The 21,231-nt window shown below is 47.4% G+C and overlaps 1 protein-coding gene across 1 annotated transcript in view; it reads left to right on the forward strand.

The window, feature by feature from the left end:
- The window catches only part of LOC124718881 (acetylcholine receptor subunit alpha-like), a 638,987-nt gene that overhangs the window by 591,966 nt on the left and 25,790 nt on the right, over window positions 1–21,231 (forward strand). The window contains 3 exon segments of the mRNA XM_047244518.1: window positions 9,385–9,531; window positions 18,353–18,446; window positions 18,449–18,592. Coding sequence (XP_047100474.1) covers window positions 9,385–9,531; window positions 18,353–18,446; window positions 18,449–18,592 — 385 coding nt within the window.

The raw sequence follows: 21,231 nt of genomic DNA on the forward strand, positions 1-21,231 counted from the left end.
TGTCATACATGTATATCACTGAGGTTACAGTGCCCTGCACACGCAAGAGCTGTGAATTTGTGGTTGTGTCCAACAACACGTCATACCATACGGCCTAAAGTTGGCACTGTATATGGCGAGCCGAAATGCGGCATCATTTTCAAAAAAAACAGAACGTGGATTCGTCGGAAAACATTAACTGATGCCATACCTGCCCCCCCCCCCCCCCCCGTCATTGTTCCACACACCATTGCGCTCCAGCATGTTTCTGCACATTCGTCAAAGGTAGGCGGAGAAGTGGTCGAAGCGCATGTAACCCGTGCCGTAATAAACGGCGACAGACTGTCATCCCCTGATAGAGTACGACATGTCCCACTGTTCGGCCAGAGCCGAGGGGGACGTAGATCGTCCTGCAAAGCCGTTCGGATGCGGTGTCGATCTCGAGGAGTGGTCAGGGTGGTGAGACCTGACCCATCTCGTCGTGCTCTACGACCCTCCATGAACGGTTCTCCACACACCCATTGCACTGCTGAAACACTTTGTCCCAGCAGTTCCCCAGGTGGATGCATCACATTCTCTCATAGCAATAATGAGACCTCTTTCAAACTAACTGATTTAACGTTACGGTTCGCGCATACGTCTGTGAGGCATCCTGCACGTCTGCTAAGTCACCCTGATCCGTTACGTTCGATTTATGGCGACAACGACAGCCGCAGGCACTTTTTACCGGTGGGACGTGTTGCCCCGCAATATCGATGTTGACCTTGAATCCGCGGGCTGGCGTGGTTCAAATGGTAATAATTTCTTCAGAACATACTAATGTACTCGTCCTGTGAACATGAACGTGTTATCTCTAGTTCTATCGTTTTTATTTTTTTTTTTTCAGAACATGAGTGTATTTCAGCCATAAAGCCATCGTATCGTCTCCAAGGCAAATCGGCACACTACTGTTGTAACTCTTCCTTAATATTCAGGGTACTGATTCTAAGACGGAGTTCACGTCAGTGCTGTTGTGCACATATTATGTTGGAGACGTATGCTGGCCATAAGAGTACGCCGTTAATTCATAGAGATATATGATATTTTTGGCGAGAGTTGTCATGTTGAAAACTGGCACCACAATATTGTCGCATGAGAGGTAACACAAAGTATGTCCGTGACGTACCATTGTGCTGTCGGAGCCGGCCTTGGTGGCCGAGCGGTCCTAGGCGCTACAGTCTGGAACCGCGCGACCTGCCTCGTTCATGGATGTTTGTGATGTCGTTAGGTTTAAGTAGTTCTAAGTTCTAGGGGACTGATGACCTCAGAAGTTAAGTCTCATAGTGCTCATAGCAATTTGAACCATTTTTTGTGCTGTCAGAGTTCCCTCTAATACTACTAGATATCACCTGAAGTCATAGCTGATGTCACATCCCACCGTGATCCCACGAGTAACATCGCTGCCCCTCTCCAAAGCATTGTTAGTAGGATGGCATCTCTCCCAAGGTCGCCGCAATGATTGTCATCCAGGGTAGTGCAGAGCTTCGATTCATCGTTGAACACGATGCAACGCCATTCATCAGTGGCTGTGCCTCCCTGTCCCAGTACCACTCAACATGCTGCCATTCGTGTTGTGGCGTTAGCGCCAGCCTACGCGCTGGACGGGAATTCCCCAGTCCACATGCTGCCGACCAGTTGTGTGGAACGATGCAGGCTAGGTTAGGGAGTCCATTACTTGTTCTCGGGGGGCAGGCGCAAATGTGAAGGGGTCAGCTTGTGGGCACAATATGGCGATCCTCCGTTCTGTTGGACAGACCAAAATATTAGGCATACCCTCACATATCCATTAAGTCCAACATCGGGCCACTGCGACATACGAATGCCCCATGATACCATCAGTCGGTGAAATGGAGACCCACTATAAGGAAGGTCGCTTAAAATTGTCATGTGCTGACAAGGCTGCCTCGTACGAGTACGCCACATTTCTTTATCCTACATAGTGATCACAGATCGCTGCTCATACCCCTTATGTATCCAACCCGTCCTGGTAACACTAATGAACTCTGAAATGAAAATCAAACACTTCCAGCCGTCACTTTTGCGTTTAATTTATTTACGCATCAAATTTCGATGTTCCATTACACAATCTTGCCAATCCTTGACCAACGTAAACTGAGAGGGACCCAGTCTGGTGTGCAGTCAGAACAGGAGCCAATATTACACAACTAGAGTCTGCAGATCTCTGGTTTACATGACGTTATCTCTATCATCCCACCGTCCCAAACTGACTCCGTAAAAAAAAAAAAAATATTAATTTTAAATTAACAACAGCCTCACTTGCAATGTTTACTTAGATTTACCTAGGTTTCAGTTGGGGTAACCCACCCTTCTTCAGAATAGGAGGAACTACGGTTTGTCCTTTTATTCTGAAGAAGGTTGGGTTATCCCAACTGAAACCAAGGTAAATCTAGGTAAACATTGCAACTGGGGCTGTTGTTAATTAAAAATTAATATTTATACAGTTGCTGACAGGGCCGCAAAATGTTGAAGATATTAAAAAATTAAATACAAAAGGACGGCTGCTGGTGTTCTAATTGTCATTTCATATTGAACAGCCGAAGTCCTTGAACCGATTACAAGGTTGGACGTACAAAGATCTAATGATCTCTGCTGGCCATTCGATCAGTCACATAGAATTGCAGTTCTTAACACTCACATATCCGCCAATGACATGTACCTGAAGCAGTTGCACATGGTTTGTGGGTACTTCACTGTTTTCATGGGGGAAAGTGTATTACATTACATTACGTTGTTTATGTTTTTGCATTTGGAGTTTTTATATTTATATTTGTTATATTTTATATTTTATACGCATAATTATTTTATTTACATGTATGTTTTTAAATTTTATATTTGATGCTCTACGTATATTTTACACATTTGTCATTTTCATTATATTATTTATATAAAATGTAAGATTATATTATGCCAAAAAGCAACAATAGGGGTGGTGCCAGTTACTCTCCCCTCCCCACCCCCTCCCCGCTGACAGACTGATTAAAGTCTACATACAAATAAAAGTAAAGGTCTACAACCCTGTGAACTCGGTTATCTCTACAAACGCTCAACAACACCTGTCTATGTCCGCAGTGCGGCATCTTGTTCAATGTTGTTGTTCTGGTCTTCAGTCCAGAGACTGGTTTGATGCAGCTCTCCATGCTACTCCAACCTGTGCAAGATTCTTCATCTCCCAGTACCTACAGCAACCTGGATCCTTCTGAATGTGTTTAGTGTATTCATCTCTTGGTCTCCCTCTACGAATTTTTTCCTCCACGCTGCCATCCAATACTAAATTGGAGATCCCTTTATGCCTCAGAACATGCCCTACCAACTGATACCTTCTTCTAGTCAAGTTGTGCCACAAATATCTCTTCTCTCCAGTTCTATTCAATACTTCCTCATTAGTTACGTGATCTACCCATCTAATCCTCAGCATTCTTCTGTAGCACTACATTTCGAAAGCTTCTATTCTCTAAACTATTCATCGTCCACGTTTCGCTTCCATACATGGCAACACTCCATACAAATACTTCCAGAAACGACTTCCGGACACTTAATCTATACTCGATGTTAACAAATTTCCCTTCTTCACAAACGTTTTCCTTGCCATTGCCAGTCTACATTTTAAATCCTCTCTACTTCGTCCGTCATCAGTTATTTTGATCCCCAAATAGCGAAACTCATTTACTGCTTTAAGTGTCTCATTTCCTAATCTAATTCCCGCAGCATCACCCGATTTAATTCGACTACATTCCATTATCCTTGTTTTGGTTTTGTTGATGTTCATCTTATATCCTATTTCAAGCACTGTCCATTCCGTTCAGCTGCTCTTCCTGGTCCTTCTCTGTCCCTGACAGAATTACAGAGTCATCGGCGAACCTCGAAGTTTTTATTTCTTCTCCATGGATTTTAATACCTACTCCGAATTTATCTTTTGTTTCTTTTACTGTTTGCTCAATATACAGATTGATGTCTTGCGAAGGCTTCTGTAAAGTTTGGAATGTAGGAGACGAGGTACTGGCAGAAGTAAAGCTGTGAGGACGGGTCGTGAGACGTGCTTGGGTAGCTCAGTTGGTAGAGCACTTGCTCGCGAAAGGCAAAGGTCCCGATTTCGAGTCTCGGTCCGCCACACAGTTATGATCTGCCTGGAAGTTGCATATCAGCGCACACTCCACTGCAGAGTGAAAATATCATTCCTACTTACAAAGTTTGAAATAGCAATACCGAATGAGAAATCAAGGAACAGTCTAGCGTCCCCTATATACTGGTCCTGTAGATACGACAAAGACAGCGCTAGACTCATTCCACCACAAACATTCAATCAGCTTTCTTGTAATCCATCTACGAAGGGCGGTCGACATCATACAGTTCCAAGTACACGACAGGGGCTTGCAGAATATGGATTTAGGTCTACATTATCTGACCAAAAGCGTCTGGACACCTCGATGGTAATGCAATCTGATGTCACGAGAGGCAGACCCGAGGGTATTAAAGGAGGCAGGTAGGATTGCGTTGTCAGTAGACACGCTGTAAGATGGGAATAAGTCAGCAGTGCTCAGTGACAAATCATTAGATGTCATCTGAGAAGCAAATCCATCTGGCACATTTCTACCCTTCTAGAACCTCCTAAGTCGACAGTTCGTGATTTGATTGCGAAACGAAAAAGCGGAGGAACAGCCGCAGCTAAACTATAACGACGGACGGGGATCGTCTAGCATCGTGGAGGGTGGTTGTAAAAAAATCGTATGAAATCGTGAGTTCGAAAGTTGTGGCAGCAGTGAATGTAGCACAGTGACTGTGAGTAGGGAGCCAAAATGCGTTGTGTACAATGGTCGAGGTCATGGGCCATACATTTCTGTACTCAGTGCTAAGTTCCGATAAGGTGATGTAAAGAGCTACATCACTGGACAGTGGATTACTGTAAAGGAGTGGTTTGATGAATCACGCTATAGCCAGTGAAAATCAGATGACAAGGTTTAGATAGGCCAGTGCCTGGAGAACATTACCTGCCATCATGTCTGGCGCCAACAGTGAAATATGAGAGAGGTGAGGTTCGGTATTGGCGGCCAATTTTCTTGGTTAGAATGTCTTCGTCTTACTGTGCATAAGAAATGCTTAATGTACGTGGGGGAGTAGGAAAATAAGTTTCCCGTGTCGACTGTGGAGAGTTGTGTGTGAAAAGGAAAAAAGGGAATGAGACATTAAAGATAAGATATACACTACTGGCCGTTAAAATTGCTACAACACGAAGATGACGCGCTACAGACGTGAAATTTAACCGACACGAAGAAGATGCTGTGATAGGCAAATGATTAGCTTTTCAGAGCATTCACACAAGGTTGGCGCCGGTGGCGACACCTACAAAGTACTGACATGAGGAACGTTTCCAACCGATTTCTCATACACAAACAGCAGTTGACCGGCGTTGCCTGGTGTAACGTTGTTGTGATGCCTCGTGTAAGGAGGAGAAATGCGTACCATCACGTTTCCGACTTGGATAAAGGTCGGATTCTAGCCCATCGCCATTGCGGTTTATCGTATCGCGACATTGCTGCTCGCGTTGGTCGAGATCCGATGACTGTTAGCAGAATATGGAATCGGTGGGTTCAGGAGGGTAATACGGAACGCCGCGCTGGATCCCAACGGCCTCGTATCACTAGCAGTGGAGATGACAGGCAGCTTATACACATGGCTGTAACGGATCGTGCAGCCACGTCTCGATCCCTGAGTCAACAGATGGGGACGTTTGCAAGACAACAACCATCTGCACGAACAGTTCGACGACGTGAGCAGCAGCATGGACTATCAGCTCGGAGACCGTGACTTCGGTTACCCTTGACGCTGCATCACAGACGGGAGAGCCCGCGATGGTGTACTTAACGACTAACCTGGGTTCACGAATGGCAAAACGTCATTGTTTCGGATGAATTCAGGTTCTGTTTACAGCACCATGATGGTCGCATCCGTGTTTGGCGACATCGCGGTGAGCGCACATTGGAAGCGTGTATTCGTCATCTCCATACTGGCGTATCACCCGTCATGATGCTATGGGGTGCCATTAGTTACACTTCTCGGTCACCTCTTGTTCGCATTGACGGCACTTTGAACGGTGGACGTTACATTTCAGATGTGTTACGACCCGTGGCTCTACCCTTGATTCGATCCCTGCGAAACCCTACATTCAGCAGGATAATCCACGACCGCATGTTGCAGGTCCTGTACGGGCCTTTCCGGATAGCCCGGGCCAGGCCGCTTTTTCCGAATTACCTCTTTCAATTTCGACAGAGTGGCACAGTACCGCACAGCATTGATGGTTGCATCCTGCAGAAAGTCCAGCAGCAAAACTCCTTTGTCGTCCCAGAAAACGGTGAGTAGCACTTTACCTGCAGACGGAGTGCTTCTGAACTTCTTTCGGACAGATGATGACGGATGTTTCCGCTCCATGGAGGCGGCCTTCGATTCGGGCGTGTAATAGTGGACCCACGTTTCATCCCCCGTCACAGAGCGAAACAGAAGGTCATTGCCAGATTCGTGGTAACGCACGAACTGTTCCAGGCTGAACGCCACGCGTTGTTCCACGTGTGTCGGGGTCAGCTGGTGGGGCACACATCGTGCTGATACTTTCCTGTATCGAAGAATGTCGTGGATGATCTCGTGAGCTCGCTCATGTCTGATTCCAAGTTCTGCCGCCACTCCATCAATGGTGATACGCCTGTTCGCTTTAATCATGTCATCCACCTTTCTGACATTTGCATCTGTAGTGGCCGCGTGCGTCTTTCCAGTTTTCGGTATGTCCTGCACTTGCCGACGTCCATCATTGAATTGCTGGCACCATCTCCGCACCATTTGCCTCGACATCACACCTGACCCATACACCTCAACAAGGCGGTTATGAATTTCTGTATGTGATACTCCACCTGCCCATTCGTACCGGATAGCAGCTCTCACTTCCGCCTGTGACCCCGACTCCAAAACGCACCTTCTCTCCATAGCTCCAGGAAAAGACTGAGTGAGCGGCTGGCCTCCGCTTTGTGCAGGCACTGCTACAGCGCCATCTGCTTGATCGTGGTCGACCTGTACCCAGTGATGTATCGGTGTCTTGCAAGTGCGCGTTCACCTGCCGTGTCGTCTTTCGCCATATCGCACAACTCTGCCCACATTTATTTTGAACTCCCCCTCGTAGAAAAGTATAAACACATTTTGCAGGATTATGTACTGCGTGCTGTAGGGGAACACCTCGGAGATGATGACTGTATCAGGACCCTGTCATAGAGCAGCAGGTGTGGGGCAATGGTTTGTGGACAGTAACATTCCTGAAATGGACTGACCTGTCCAGAGTGCCGACCTGATCCCAATGGAACACCTTCGTGATGAGTTAGAACCTCGACTTCGCCCCAGACCACTGTGTCCAACATTATCTTCTCTGTTTTTGGCTCTTGAGGAGAAATGGGCTGCCATCCGTCCAGACATTCACACAATTCAAGCCTCCATAAAGGTGAAGAATGGACACACCCCATATTAATGTCCATTGATACTTCTGGTCAGATAGTGTAGATTCTGGGCATTTCATTCAGTGACTGACATCAGGCCCCAGCGTCCAGCATTATCTGTATTCGGCTCTTGAGGAGAAATGGGCTGCCATCCATCCAGACATTCAGACAATTCAAGCCACCATGAAGGTGAAGAATGGAAACACCCCATATTAATGTCCATTGATACATCTGGTCAGATGGTGTAGATTCAGGGCATTTCATTCAGTGACTGACATCAGGTCCCAGCGTCCAACATTATCTATTCTCGGCACTTGAGGAGAAATGGGCTACCATCCATGCAGACATTCAGACAATTCAAGCCTCCATCAAGGTGAAGAATGGACACACCCCATATTAATGTCCATTGATACTTCTGGTCAGATGGTGTAGATTCTGGGCATTTCATTCAGTGACTGACATCAGGCCCCAGCGTCCAGCATTATTTGTATTCGGCTCTTGAGGATAAATGGGCTACCATCCATGCAGACATTCAGACAATTCAAGCCACCATCAAGGTGAAGAATGGACACACCCCATATTAATGTCCATTGATACTTCTGGTAAGATGGTGAAGATTCTGGGCATTTCATTCAGTGACTGACATCAGGCCACAGCGTCCAACATTATCTGTTCTCCTGCTCTTGAGGAGAAATGGGCTGCCATCTGTCCAGACATTCAGACAATTCAAGCCACCATGAAGGTGAAGAATGGAAACACCCCATATTAATGTCCATTGATACATCTGGTCAGATGGTGTAGATTCTGGGCATTTCATTCGGTGACTGCCATCAGGCCCCAGTGTCCAGCATTATCTGTATTCAGCTCTTGAGGAGAAATGGGCTGCCATCCATGCAGACATTCAGACAATTCAAGCCTCCATCAAGGTGAAGAATGGAAACACCCCATATTAATGTCCATTGATACTTCTGGTCAGATGGTGTAGATTCTGGGCATTTCATTCAGTGACTGACATCAGGCCCCAGCGTTCAGCATTATCTCTATTCGGCTCTTGAGGAGAAATGGGCTGCCATCCATGCAGACATTCAGACAATTCAAGCCACCATGAAGGTGAAGAATGGAAACACCCCATATTAATGTCCATTGATACTTCTGGTCAGATGGTGTAGATTCTGGGCATTTCATTCAGTGACTGACATCAGGCCCCAGCGTTCAGCATTATCTCTATTCGGCTCTTGAGGAGAAATGGGCTGCCATCCATGCAGACATTCAGACAATTCAAGCCACCATGAAGGTGAAGAATGGAAACACCCCATATTAATGTCCATTGATACATCTGGTCAGATGGTGTAGATTCTGGACATTTCATTCGGTGACTGCCATCAGGCCCCAGTGTCCAGCATTATCTGTATTCAGCTCTTGAGGAGAAATGGGCTGCCATCCATGCAGACATTCAGACAATTCAAGCCTCCATCAAGGTGAGGAATGGACACACCCCATATTAATGTCCATTGATACTTCTGGTCTGATGGTGTAGATTCTGGGCATTTCATTCAGTGACTGACATCAGGCCCTGGCGTTCAGCATTATCTGTATTCGGTTCTTGAGGAGAAATGGGCTGCCATCCATGCAGACAATCAGACAATTCAAGCCACCATCAAGGTGAAGAATGGACACACCCCCATATTAATATCCATTGATACTTCTGGTCAGATGGTGTAGATTCTGGGCATTTTGTTCAGTGACCGACATCAGGTCACTTGTTGTCTGCTGCCACTGGAAGGTCTGTTTCCCCGAACTCATTACTCCCAAAGTGGGACTGCGTTGCAGGGCCGGCGACTAATGGCGGCCTCCCGTGTCTGTGTGTGTGCCGCAGCATCTGCGTGACGGTGGTCGTGCTCAACGTGCACTTCCGGTCGCCGCAGACGCACAAGATGGCGCCCTGGGTGAAGCGCGTCTTCATCCACATCCTGCCCCGCCTGCTGGTGATGCGCCGGCCGCAGTACCAGTTCGAGGCCACCAGGTGAGTGATCGCCGCTGGCCATTCCAGCCATCTTTATGTCCTGCCCTACACTATACTCCCATGAGCGACAGTTCCCACACTCCAACACCTGTCCCACTGCTTCCTTCACGGTGTTTCCAGTGTAAATTTACGAAATATTGGTTAGCGTCTTAAGTGAGGCCATTGGTCGCCGTGGATCGCTGTAGATGGTGTGTACACTGGTACCAGGTGACAACTGGCCCCTACATTGCTGAGGTACTCCATGAAAGACAAATGCTGTGCATCCTGTTCAGCTCCAAGTATACAGTGTGCTCCATTGATAGTGACTGGGCCAAATATCTCACGAAATAAGCATCAAACGAAAAAACTACAAAGAATGAAACTCGTCTAGCTTTAAGAGGGAAACCAGATGGTGCTATGGTTGGCCCGCTAGATGGCGCTGCCATAGGTCAAATGGATATCAATTGCGTTTTTAAAAATAGGAACCCATATTTCTTATTACATATTCGTGTAGTACGTAAAGAAATATGAATGTTTTAGTTGGACCACTTTTTTCGCTTTGTGATAGATGGCGCTGTAATAGACACAAACGTATATGTACGTGGTATCACGTAACATTCCGCCAGTGCGGACGGTATTTGTTTCGTAAAATGGAGCGTTTACAAATTGCGGAAAAGGTCGATATCGTGTTGATGCATGGCTATTGTGATCAAAATGTCCAACGGGCGTGTGCTATGTATGCTGCTCGGTATCCTCGACGACATCATCCAAGTGTCCGGACCGTTCGCCAGATAGTTACGGTATTTAAGGAAACAGGAAGTCTTCAGCCACATGTGAAACGTCAACCACGACCTGCAACAAATGATGATGCCCAGGTAGGTGTTTTAGCTGCTGTCGAGGCTAATCCGCACATCAGTAGCAGACAAATTGCGCGAGAAACGGGAATCTCAAAAACGTCGGTGTTGAGAATGCTACAACAACATCGATTGCAGCCGTACCATATTTCTATGCACCAGGAATTGCATGGTGACGACTTTGAACGTCGTGTACAGTTCTGCCACTGGACACAAGAGAAATTACGGGACGATGACAGATTTTTTGGTCGCGTTCTATTTAGCGACGAAGCGTCATTCACCAACAGCGATAACATAAACCGGCATAATGTGCACTATTGGGTAACGGAAAATCCATGATGACTGCGAAAAGTGGAACATCAGCGACCTTGACGGGTTAATGTATGGTGGGGCATTATGGGAGGAAGGATAATTGACCCCATTTTATCGATGGCAATCTAAATGGTGCAGTGTATGCTGATTTCCTACGTAATGTTCTACCGATGTTACTACAAGATGTTTTACTGCATCACAGAATGCCGGTGTGCTTCCAACATGATGGATATCCGGCACATAGCTCGCGTGCTGTTGAAGCGGCATTGAATAGCATATTTGATGACAGGTGGATTGGTCGTCGAAGCACCATACCGTGACCCGCACGTTCACCGCATCTGACGTCCTCGGATTTCTTTCTGTGGGGAAAGTTGAAGGACATTTGCTATCGTGATCCACCGACAACGCCTGACAACATGCGTCAGCGTATTGTCAATGCATGTGCGAACATTACGGAAGGCGACCTACTCGCTGTTGAGAGGAATGTCGTTACACGTATTGCAAAATGCATTGAGATTGACGGACATCATTTTGAGCATTTATTGCATTAATGTGGCATTTACAGGTAATCACGCTGTAACAGCATGCGTTCTCAGAAATGATACGTTCTCAAAGGTACATTATCACATTGGAACAACCGAAATAAAGTGGTCAAACGTACCTACGTTCTGTATTTTAATTTTAAAAACATTCCCGTTACCAACTGTTCGTCTAAAATTGTGAGCCATATGCTTGTGACTATTACAGCGCCATCTATCACAAAGGGGAAAAAGTGGCCCAACAAAAACATTCATATTTCTTTACGTGCTACACGAATATGTAATTAAAAATGGGGGTTCCTATTTAAAAAATCGCAGTTGATATTCGTTTGATCTATGGCAGCGACATCTAGCGGGCCAACCATAGCGCCATCTGGTTTCCCCCTTCAAGCTGGACAAGTTTCTTTCTTTGTAGTTTTTTCGTTTGGAGCTTATTTCGTGAGATATTTGGCCCGCTTACGGTCAATGGACTACTCCGTATACTTGAAAAGTGTAACAGAACTTTGTGTTGAACTTGTACCCCAAGTTTAATCAGTTCTATATTAATACCGCCCAAGCCATTTTCCTCCTGGGTTCTCATGACCTACAATGCTGTCGTCAACCTTTCCCCCTCCCCCACCCTCACCTCCGTTTTGTCATCTCAACACCAGACAATAAACAAAAGTTTTTTTGGAGACCAATTCCACGTTATACAAGACACAGTTTTATAGTTTTGCTTATTTGCTTCTGTCTCGGGCTCTTCGGCCGACGTTTGTCTGATGATCTTTCTGACGTTTCGCCAGCACGAGTGGCTGGCGTTGTCAAAGCTTCACCCCCCGTTGCCGTTGGTGAACTGGAGCCGAGCTCGCGGCCGCAGACTATATGTACCTGGCGCGCCAACGTCCGAGGGCTTCTCCGCTGTCATTTCCGTTGCGGTTCTCCTCTTGCTACGTACGACGGTCGTTCGCTGCAGTACGGGAAGCCAGGATCCGTTTACCTTAAGGCTTTCTTCTTCCTTGTTGTAGCTATTCCCGTGTTTTTGTATTTCTACAGCTTCTCTGAACACGCGCGTGTGATAGTGCTTCTCTACAGCCAGAACTTCCGTGTCGGCGAATTTTATTACGTGGTCGGTCTCACTCAGCGCGTGCTCTGCCACGGCCGATTTACGTATTCCGCCTGCCCCAAACTGCAATGTCGCTCTTGTTCTTTGATCCTGGTTTTGATTGATCGTCCAGTCATTCCGACGTAAACTTTTCCGAATGTGCATGGTATGCGGTATATTCCCGACATTGCAAGTGGGTCGCTTATATCCTTTGCCGATCTAAGACAGTCTTTGATCTCCCTTGTCGGTTTGAAAATTGTCTTCACGCCGTGTTCGTGCAATATACGGCCGATTTTGTCACACTCTCTGGGAATATATGGCAGAAAGGCAGTACCTGACTTTTCTTTTTCTGGTTTCTTACTTCGCCGAGTGTTTGGCTCTGTTACACTTCTAATATAATTTGTGGAGTACCCATTGCTCCTCAGAACACTTTCCAGGTGTTGCATTTCGCGTTTGAAGTGCTGCGGCTCACATCACATTTTCGTCCTGCCCCGCGTTACGAGCGTATGGATCGTGCCTCTTTTCTGGCTCGGTTGGTGGCTTGACAGTTTGTGCAAGTATCGGTCCGTCTGTGTCGGGTTTCGATATATCCCAGATTTTCGCCATCCCTTGTGACCAGCACATCTAGAAATGGTAGATTCTTTTGTCCTTTTCCTCGAGGGTGAGTCAAATGAAAACCTTAAATTTTTTAAATATTATTTATTGTGCAGAAGTGGCACAAAGCTGCATCACTTTTCAACATAATCTCCCCCACGCTCAGTGCAAGTCCTCCAGCGCTTGCAAAGTGCATAAATTCCTTTAGAAAAAATTTCTTTTGGTAGACCGCGCAACCACTCATGCACTGCGTGGCGTACCTCTTCATCAGAACAGAACTTCTTTCCTCCCATTGCGTCTTTTGGTGGTCCATGTATGGTAGATGAGGAAGACACTCAAAATGCAAAATGCAAACTGCAACTGTTGTACGAGCAGTGTGGGGCTTTGCATTGTCATGTTGCAAAAGGACACCTGCTGACAGCAATCCACGTCGCTTTGATTTGATTGCAGGCTGCAGATGATTCTTTAGGAGATCTGTGTATGATGCACTGGTAACAGTTGTTCCTCTAGGCATGTAATGCTCCAAAATGACGCATTTTTCGTCTCAAAAGAGAGTCAGCATAAACTTCCCTGCTGATGGTTCTGTTCCAAACTACTTTGGGTTTGGTGATGAGGAATGGCGCCATTCCTTGCTCGCTCTCTTTGTTTCCGGTTGGTGGAAGTGCACCCAGGTTTCGTCCCCAGTAACGATTCTTGCAAGGATCACCTTCTCGTTCGGAGCGCCGAAGAAGTTCTTCACAAGCATCAAGAAGTCGCTCTCTCATTTCAGGAGTCAGCTGCCGCGGCACCCATCTTGCAGACACTTTGTGAAACTGGAGCACATCATGCATAATGTGGTGTGCTGACCCGTGACTAATCTGTAAACATGCCGCAATGTCATTCAGTGTCACTCGGCGGTTTTCCTTCACTATGGCTTCAACTGCTGCAATGTTCTGTGGAGTCACAACTCGCTGCGCCTTACCTGGACGAGGAGCATCTTCCACTGAAGTCACACCATTTGCGAACTTCCTACTGCATTCGTAGAGTTGCTGCTGTGACAAACATGCATCACCGTACTGAACCTGCATTCGTCGATGAATTTCAATATATTTCAAACCTTCACTACGCAAAAAGCGAATAACAAAACGCTGTTCTTTCCTGGTGCAAGTCGCGAGTGGGGCGGCCATCTTTATACTGATACTGCGACGGGATGTGTGCATCTGCACTATGCTGCCACCTACAGGCCATTCTGCAGGCTGTTGTAGCACGCTTACCAACTTACAGGATAACGGCGCGAAATTTTGATTTGTTATTACAAATTTAAGGTTTTCATTTGACTCACCCTCGTACTTCCATAGTAAATTCTATGTTGGCGTGGAGGCTGTTGAGGTGTGTTAGGAAGTCACCGAGATGTTCTTCGCCATGCCTCCACACAACGAAAGTATCATCAACGTATCTGCGCCACACCTTAGGCTTACAAGTCGCCGAGTCCAGTGGCTGTGCTTCTAAATGTTCCATGAAGAAGTTGGCCACCACTGGACTACCCATGGCGACGCCTTCCAGCTGCTCGTAGAAATCGCCATTCCACGTGAAATACACTCCTGGAAATTGAAATAAGAACACCGTGAATTCATTGTCCCAGGAAGGGGAAACTTTATTGACACATTCCTGGGGTCAGATACATCACATGATCACACTGACAGAACCACAGGCACATAGACACAGGCAACACAGCATGCACAATGTCGGCACTAGTACAGTGTATATCCACCTTTCGCAGCAATGCAGGCTGCTATTCTCCCATGGAGACGATCGTAGAGATGCTGGATGTAGTCCTGTGGATCGGCTTGCCATGCCATTTCCACCTGGCGCCTCAGTTGGACCAGCGTTCGTGCTGGACGTGCAGACCGCGTGAGACGACGCTTCATCCAGTCCCAAACATGCTCAATGGGAGACAGATCCGGAGATCTTGCTGGCCAGGGTAGTTGACTTACACCTTCTAGAGCACGTTGGGTGGCACGGGATACATGCGGACGTGCATTGTCCTGTTGGAACAGCAAGTTCCCTTGCCGGTCTAGGAATGGTAGAACGATGGGTTCGATGACGGTTTGGATGTACCGTGCACTATTCAGTGTCCCCTCGACGATCACCAGTGGTGTACGGCCAGTGTAGGAGATCGCTCCCCACACCATGATGCCGGGTGTTGGCCCTGTGTGCCTCGGTCGTATGCAGTCCTGATTGTGGCGCTCACCTGCACGGCGCCAAACACGCATACGACCATCATTGGCACCAAGGCAGAAGCGACTCTCATCGCTGAAGACGACACGTCTCCATTCGTCCCTCCATTCACGCCTGTCGCGACACCACTGGAGGCGGGCTGCACGATGTTGGGGCGTGAGCGGAAGACGGCCTAACGGTGTGCGGGACCGTAGCCCAGCTTCATGGAGACGGTTGCGAATGGTCCTCGCCGACACCCCAGGAGCAACAGTGTCCCTAATTTGCTGGGAAGTGGCGGTGCGGTCCCCTACGGCACTGCATAGGATCCTACGGTCTTGGCGTGCATCCGTGCATTGCTGCGGTCCGGTCCCAGGTCGACGGGCACGTGCACCTTCCGCCGACCACTGGCGACAACATCGATGTACTGTGGAGACCTCACGCCCCACGTGTTGAGCAATTCGGCGGTACGTCCACCCGGCCTCCCGCATGCCCACTATACGCCCTCGCTCAAAGTCCGTCAACTGCACATACGGTTCACGTCCACGCTGTCGCGGCATGCTACCAGTGTTAAAGACTGCGATGGAGCTCCGTATGCCACGGCAAACTGGCTGACACTGACGGCGGCGGTGCACAAATGCTGCGCAGCTAGCGCCATTCGACGGCCAACACCGCGGTTCCTGGTGTGTCCGCTGTGCCGTGCGTGTGATCATTGCTTGTACAGCCCTCTCGCAGTGTCCGGAGCAAGTATGGTGGGTCTGACACACCGGTGTCAATGTGTTCTTTTTTCCATTTCCAGGAGTGTAGCTCGTGGTGAGACATGCTTTGTCATGTCTTGCGGGAGAATGGAACCGATGTACTCCAGAGCGTCACTGAGTGACACTTTCGTAAACAAGGAAACGATATCAAAGCTGACGAGGATTACGTTTCTTCAGCTTCTCAATGAAATGTCCTGAGCCCTTTATGTATGTTTCGGTCTTCCCCACTTGTGGTTGGAGCAGAGAGACCAAGTGTTTTGCCAGTTAATACGTCGGTGAGCCAGGGGCGCTAACACTCGATCTTAGTGGAACGTTGTTGTTATAGATCTTAGGTAATCCATACAGCCGAGGTGGTAGAAATTCCGTGTTGCGTAGGTTTCTCTGCCACTCAGTGACAACCGTTCACCCATATTCAGGTGATTGTCTGCCACAGTAGACTGCTAGTCTACGGTGACGGAGACTCACCTGAAGATGGCTGAACGGCTGCCAGCCGAAACATTGAAGCAAGAAGTCAACATGATCCGTCTACGATTCCGAAACCTCATAGAATATTCAGTACGCCGGCAAAACTTCAAGGATCACACTTTTGTAATCGTTTGCATGGGAGAATAAACGCGTGTGTTGTCGCCAGGGGGAGATGCGCTGCGTGTTAATGCGTCTGCTTGGACAGGCTTTACCGCAACATGAGTGTTTCATTTGGGCTGAATTTGTTATACTACACGCCTACAATGATGGATTACCTGTCACATCGCCTGTCTGTAAAATGATCTACATAAAATATCAATGTACTCATTCCATTATGCAGATGAAGGTTGTCCGTATCCGCAAGTGCAAATACGTTTCATGCATTTCATAACCGCCGTAATCGCAGCACTGCCTATTCCTTCGAAAGGCATGCCACTACAGTATCTTGTAAAATGATGTTGACGTTGAGGGAGTTGCATTTTTTCAGGCAGTTTATTGTTAAGGAACCGCGATAGCAGTATCGCTACGCATTTAGTAATACAGACCCGTCTCGTTCGAAACAACCTCATAAGGTTACGGAGCCGACAGGAAGAAGATGCTGTGATATGCAAATGATTAGCTTTTCAGAGCATTCACACAAGGCTGGCGCCGGTGGCGACACCTACAACGTGCTGACATGAGGAAAGTTGCCGACCGATTTCTCACACACAAACAGCAGTTGACCGGCGTTGCCTGGTGAAACGTTGTTGTGATGCCTCGCGTAAGGAGGAGAAATGCGTACCATGACGTTTCCGACTTTGATAAAAGTCGGAATGTAGCCTATCGCGATTGCGGTTTATCGTATCGCGACATTGCTGCTCGCGTTGGTCGAGGATGAATGACTGTTAGCAGAATATGGAATCGGTGGGTTCAGGAGGGTAATACGGAACGCCGTGTTGGATCCCAAGGGCCTCGTATCATTAGCAGTCGAGATGACAGGCATCTTATGCGCATGCCTGTAACGGATCGTGCAGCCACGTCTCGATCCCTGAGTCAACAGATGGGGACCTTTGCAACACAACAACCATCTGCCCGAACAGATCTACGACATTTGCAGCAACATGGATTATCAGCTAGGCGACCGTCACTGCTTTCACCCTTGACGCTGCATCACAGACAGAAGCGCCTACGATGGTGTACTCAACGACGAACGTGGGTGCACGAATAGCAAAACGTCATTTTTTCGGGTGAATCCAGGTTCTGTTTACAGCATCACGATGGTGGCATCCGTGTTTGGCGACATCACGGTGAGCGCACATTGGAAGCGTGTATTCGTCATCGCCATACTGGCGTACCACCCGGCGTGATGGTATGGGGTGCCATTGGTTACACGTCTCGGTCACCTGTTGTTCGCATTGACGGCACTTTGAACAGTGGACGTTACATTTCATATGTGTTACGACCCGTGGCTCTACCCTTCATTCGATCCCTGCGAAACCCTACATTTCAGCAGGATAATGCACGACCGCATATTGCAGGTCCTGTATGGGCCTATCTGGATACAGAAAATGTTCGAGTGCTGCCCTGGCCAGCACATTCTCCAGATCTGTCACCAATTGAAAACGTCTGGTCAATGGAGGCCGAGCAACTGGCTCGTCACAATACGCCAGTCACTACTCTTGATGAACTGTAGTATCGTGTTGAAGCTGCTTGGCCAGCTGTACCGGTACATGCCAACCAAGCTCTGACTCAATGCCCAGGCGTGTCAAGGCCGTTATTACGGCCAAAGGTGGTTGTTCTGTGTACTGATTTCTCAGAATCTATGCATCCAAATTGTGTGAAAATGTAATCATATGGCAGTGCTACTATAATATATTTGTCCAATGAATACCCGTTCATCATCTGAATTTCTTCTTAGTGTAGCAATTTTAATGGCCAGTAGTGTATCACTGGTAGGGTGTTCCGTAGCAGTCTTCCACAGCAAGTGCCAAGCAACGTAGTGCTGCTGCCTGCCAGCGGGGTGTCACGTGATGGCAGTGTGGTGACCGGCGCTTCGTCGTGTTGCAGATTCGCGTGCGGCCGCGTCCTGGTGCGGCCGATAGGGGCGCTGCGGAAGGAGGGGGTGGGCCAGGCGCACGCCTGCTTCTACCCCTACCAGGAGCGCGCGCCCTGCGGCGACGACCCCGGCGGGGGCGGCGGGGGCGGCGCCGGGGGCGGCGTGGGCGTGGGCGGGCTGGCGCGGCTGCGCGCCTCCTCCAGCGACAGCCTGCGCACGCCCACCTCCAAGGACGACCTCTCCCCCGGCAGGTCAGTGAGCGTCTCCCACCACTACAGGGGTGTACAACGGCGCTGCGCCCGCCAGCCTGTATACTGTGAAGATAATGAATAGAAATAGAGTAGAAATAGTCATATCTTTCCGACAAGTGTCCTTACATGAACTCGTGACCTTACATGACCACATACGAGGGCAATAAGTAATGCAACACATTTTTTTTCTGAAACAGGGGTTGTTTTATTCAGCATTGAAATACACCAGGTTATTCCCCAATCTTTTAGCTACACAACACTATTTTTCAACGTAATCTCCATTCAATGCTATGGCCTTACGCCACCTTGAAATGAGGGCCTGTATGCCTGCACGGTACCATTCCACTGGTCGATGTCGGAGCCAACGTCGTACTGCATCAATAACTTCTTCATCATCCGCGTAGTGCCTCCCACGGATTGCGTCCTTCATTGGGCCAAACATATGGAAACCCGACAGTGCGAGATCGGGGCTGTAGGGTGCATGAGGAAGAACAGTCCACTGAAGTTTTGTGAGCTCCTCTCGGGTGCAAAGACTTGTGTGAGGTCTTGCGTTGTCATGAAGAAGGAGAAGTTCGTTCAGATTTTTGTGCCTACGAACATGCTGAAGTCGTTTCTTCAATTTCTGAAGAGTAGCACAATACACTTCAGAGTTGATCGTTTGACCATGGGGGAGGACATCGAACAGAATAACCCCTTGAGCGTCCCAGAAGACTGTAACCATGACTTTACCGGCTGAGGGTATGGCTTTAAACTTTTTCTCGGTAGGGGAGTGGGTGTGGCGCCACTCCATTGATTGCCGTTTTGTTTCAGGTTTGAAGTGATGAACCCATGTTTCATCGCCTGTAACAATCTTTGACAAGAAATTGTCACCCTCAGCCACATGACGAGCAAGCAATTCCGCACAGATGGTTCTCCTTTGCTCTTTATGGTGTTCGGTTAGACAACGAGGGACCCAGCGGGAACAAACCTTTGAATATCCCAACTGGTGAACAATTGTGACAGCACTACCAACAGAGATGTCAAGTTGAGCACTGAGTTGTTTGATGGTGATCCGTCGATCATCTCGAACGAGTGTGTTCGCACGCTCCGCCATTGCAGGAGTCACAGCTGTGCACGGCCGGCCCGCACGCGGGAGATCAGACAGTCTTGCTTGACCTTGCGGCGATGATGACACACGCTTTGCCCGACGACTCACTGTGCTTTTGTCCACTGCCAGATCACCGTAGACATTCTGCAAGCGCCTATGAATATCCGAGATGCCCTGGTTTTCCGCCAAAAGAAACTCGATCACTGCCCGTTGTTTGCAACGCACATCCGTTACAGACGCCATTTTAACAGCTCCGTACAGCGCTGCCACCTGTCGGAAGTCAATGAAACTATACGAGACGAAGCGGGAATGTTTGAAAATATTCCACAAGAAATTTCCGGTTTTTTCAACCAAAATTGGCCGAGAAAAAAAATGTGTTGTATTACTTATTGAACTGCCCTCGTATTTACAAATGGCAGAAAAATAACGCTATATTTATATTAACGCCAGTAAAATTATTTAATGAGAGGAAAAACAATGGGATAAACAACTTGCAGACCATATGACTGAACAGAAAATGGATGTTGATTTCCGTGAGTTCCAACTAAGTTGTGAAACCAGGCAAAGAACTAGCATCCTCACATAGATTGCGATTTCAAAGTACCTCGCGTGAATAAATCTGAAAAACGACTCAACGTATAATTAAGCGAAGACTGCTGAAATAAGTAACCATGTTACCATAGTGCTGGACGACGCCAGTTCAGTGTGCGCACTTCAATCTGACACCGCAAAGCGTCTGTACTATTGAGTCCGGCACGACCAAACAGGGAAGCGAAGAGGCGTGTCTTTGTCCACAAGCCGTGGAGTTTTGCTGACTGACCCTCCGTGTCAGGCGACACGATTGGCTGGCTAATCTGTTTGAGGGCCTTGCTCAGGACATGCTTTTATAGTTCTCAGCTATAGAGTGTAAGTATCTATGGAATGAGCATTCGGATGCGCAGGACAAGAAAGCTGTCCGCAACTTCTACTGCTGCTCAAGTAGGGACGACGATGTTAGTCCTTATAGCGTTTGGCGTATTTTGAGTGTTATTACTTCGCTAGAACAGACAGATAGTATCCTGAAACTCTGTATATGCATTTTATAGACATCTCAACAATTTTATACCTTGAACCTAAATAGTTTTAAAGCTGTGAAGGGCAAGGGTATTGTTCTTTTTCGCCACAGTATCATAGCTCACTTCCACTTTACTTACGTTTTTTTCGGATGCGAGAAAAGAAGTGACAGCGAAGATAGTGTGACCATATTTTCTTCAGACAAAGTGGGACTTTCACACATTTTCTTGGCCAAAAAGTGGGATAACTTTTATTTCTCGTTAAATATCACTTTTAATGCTAACATTTCTTCTTCCTCTGCAAATATAGCCTTCACTGATATATATATATATATATATATATATATATATATATATATATATATATATATATATATATATATATATATATATATATATATATGTGTGTGTGTATGTATATATCTGTGTGTGTGTGTGTGTGTGTGTGTGTGTGTATATATGTATATATCTGTGTGTGTGTGTGTGTGTACAAAACCAAA

Source organism: Schistocerca piceifrons, chromosome 10 (assembly GCF_021461385.2).
Source record: "Schistocerca piceifrons isolate TAMUIC-IGC-003096 chromosome 10, iqSchPice1.1, whole genome shotgun sequence".
In the NCBI taxonomy this organism is placed as follows: domain Eukaryota; kingdom Metazoa; phylum Arthropoda; class Insecta; order Orthoptera; family Acrididae; genus Schistocerca; species Schistocerca piceifrons.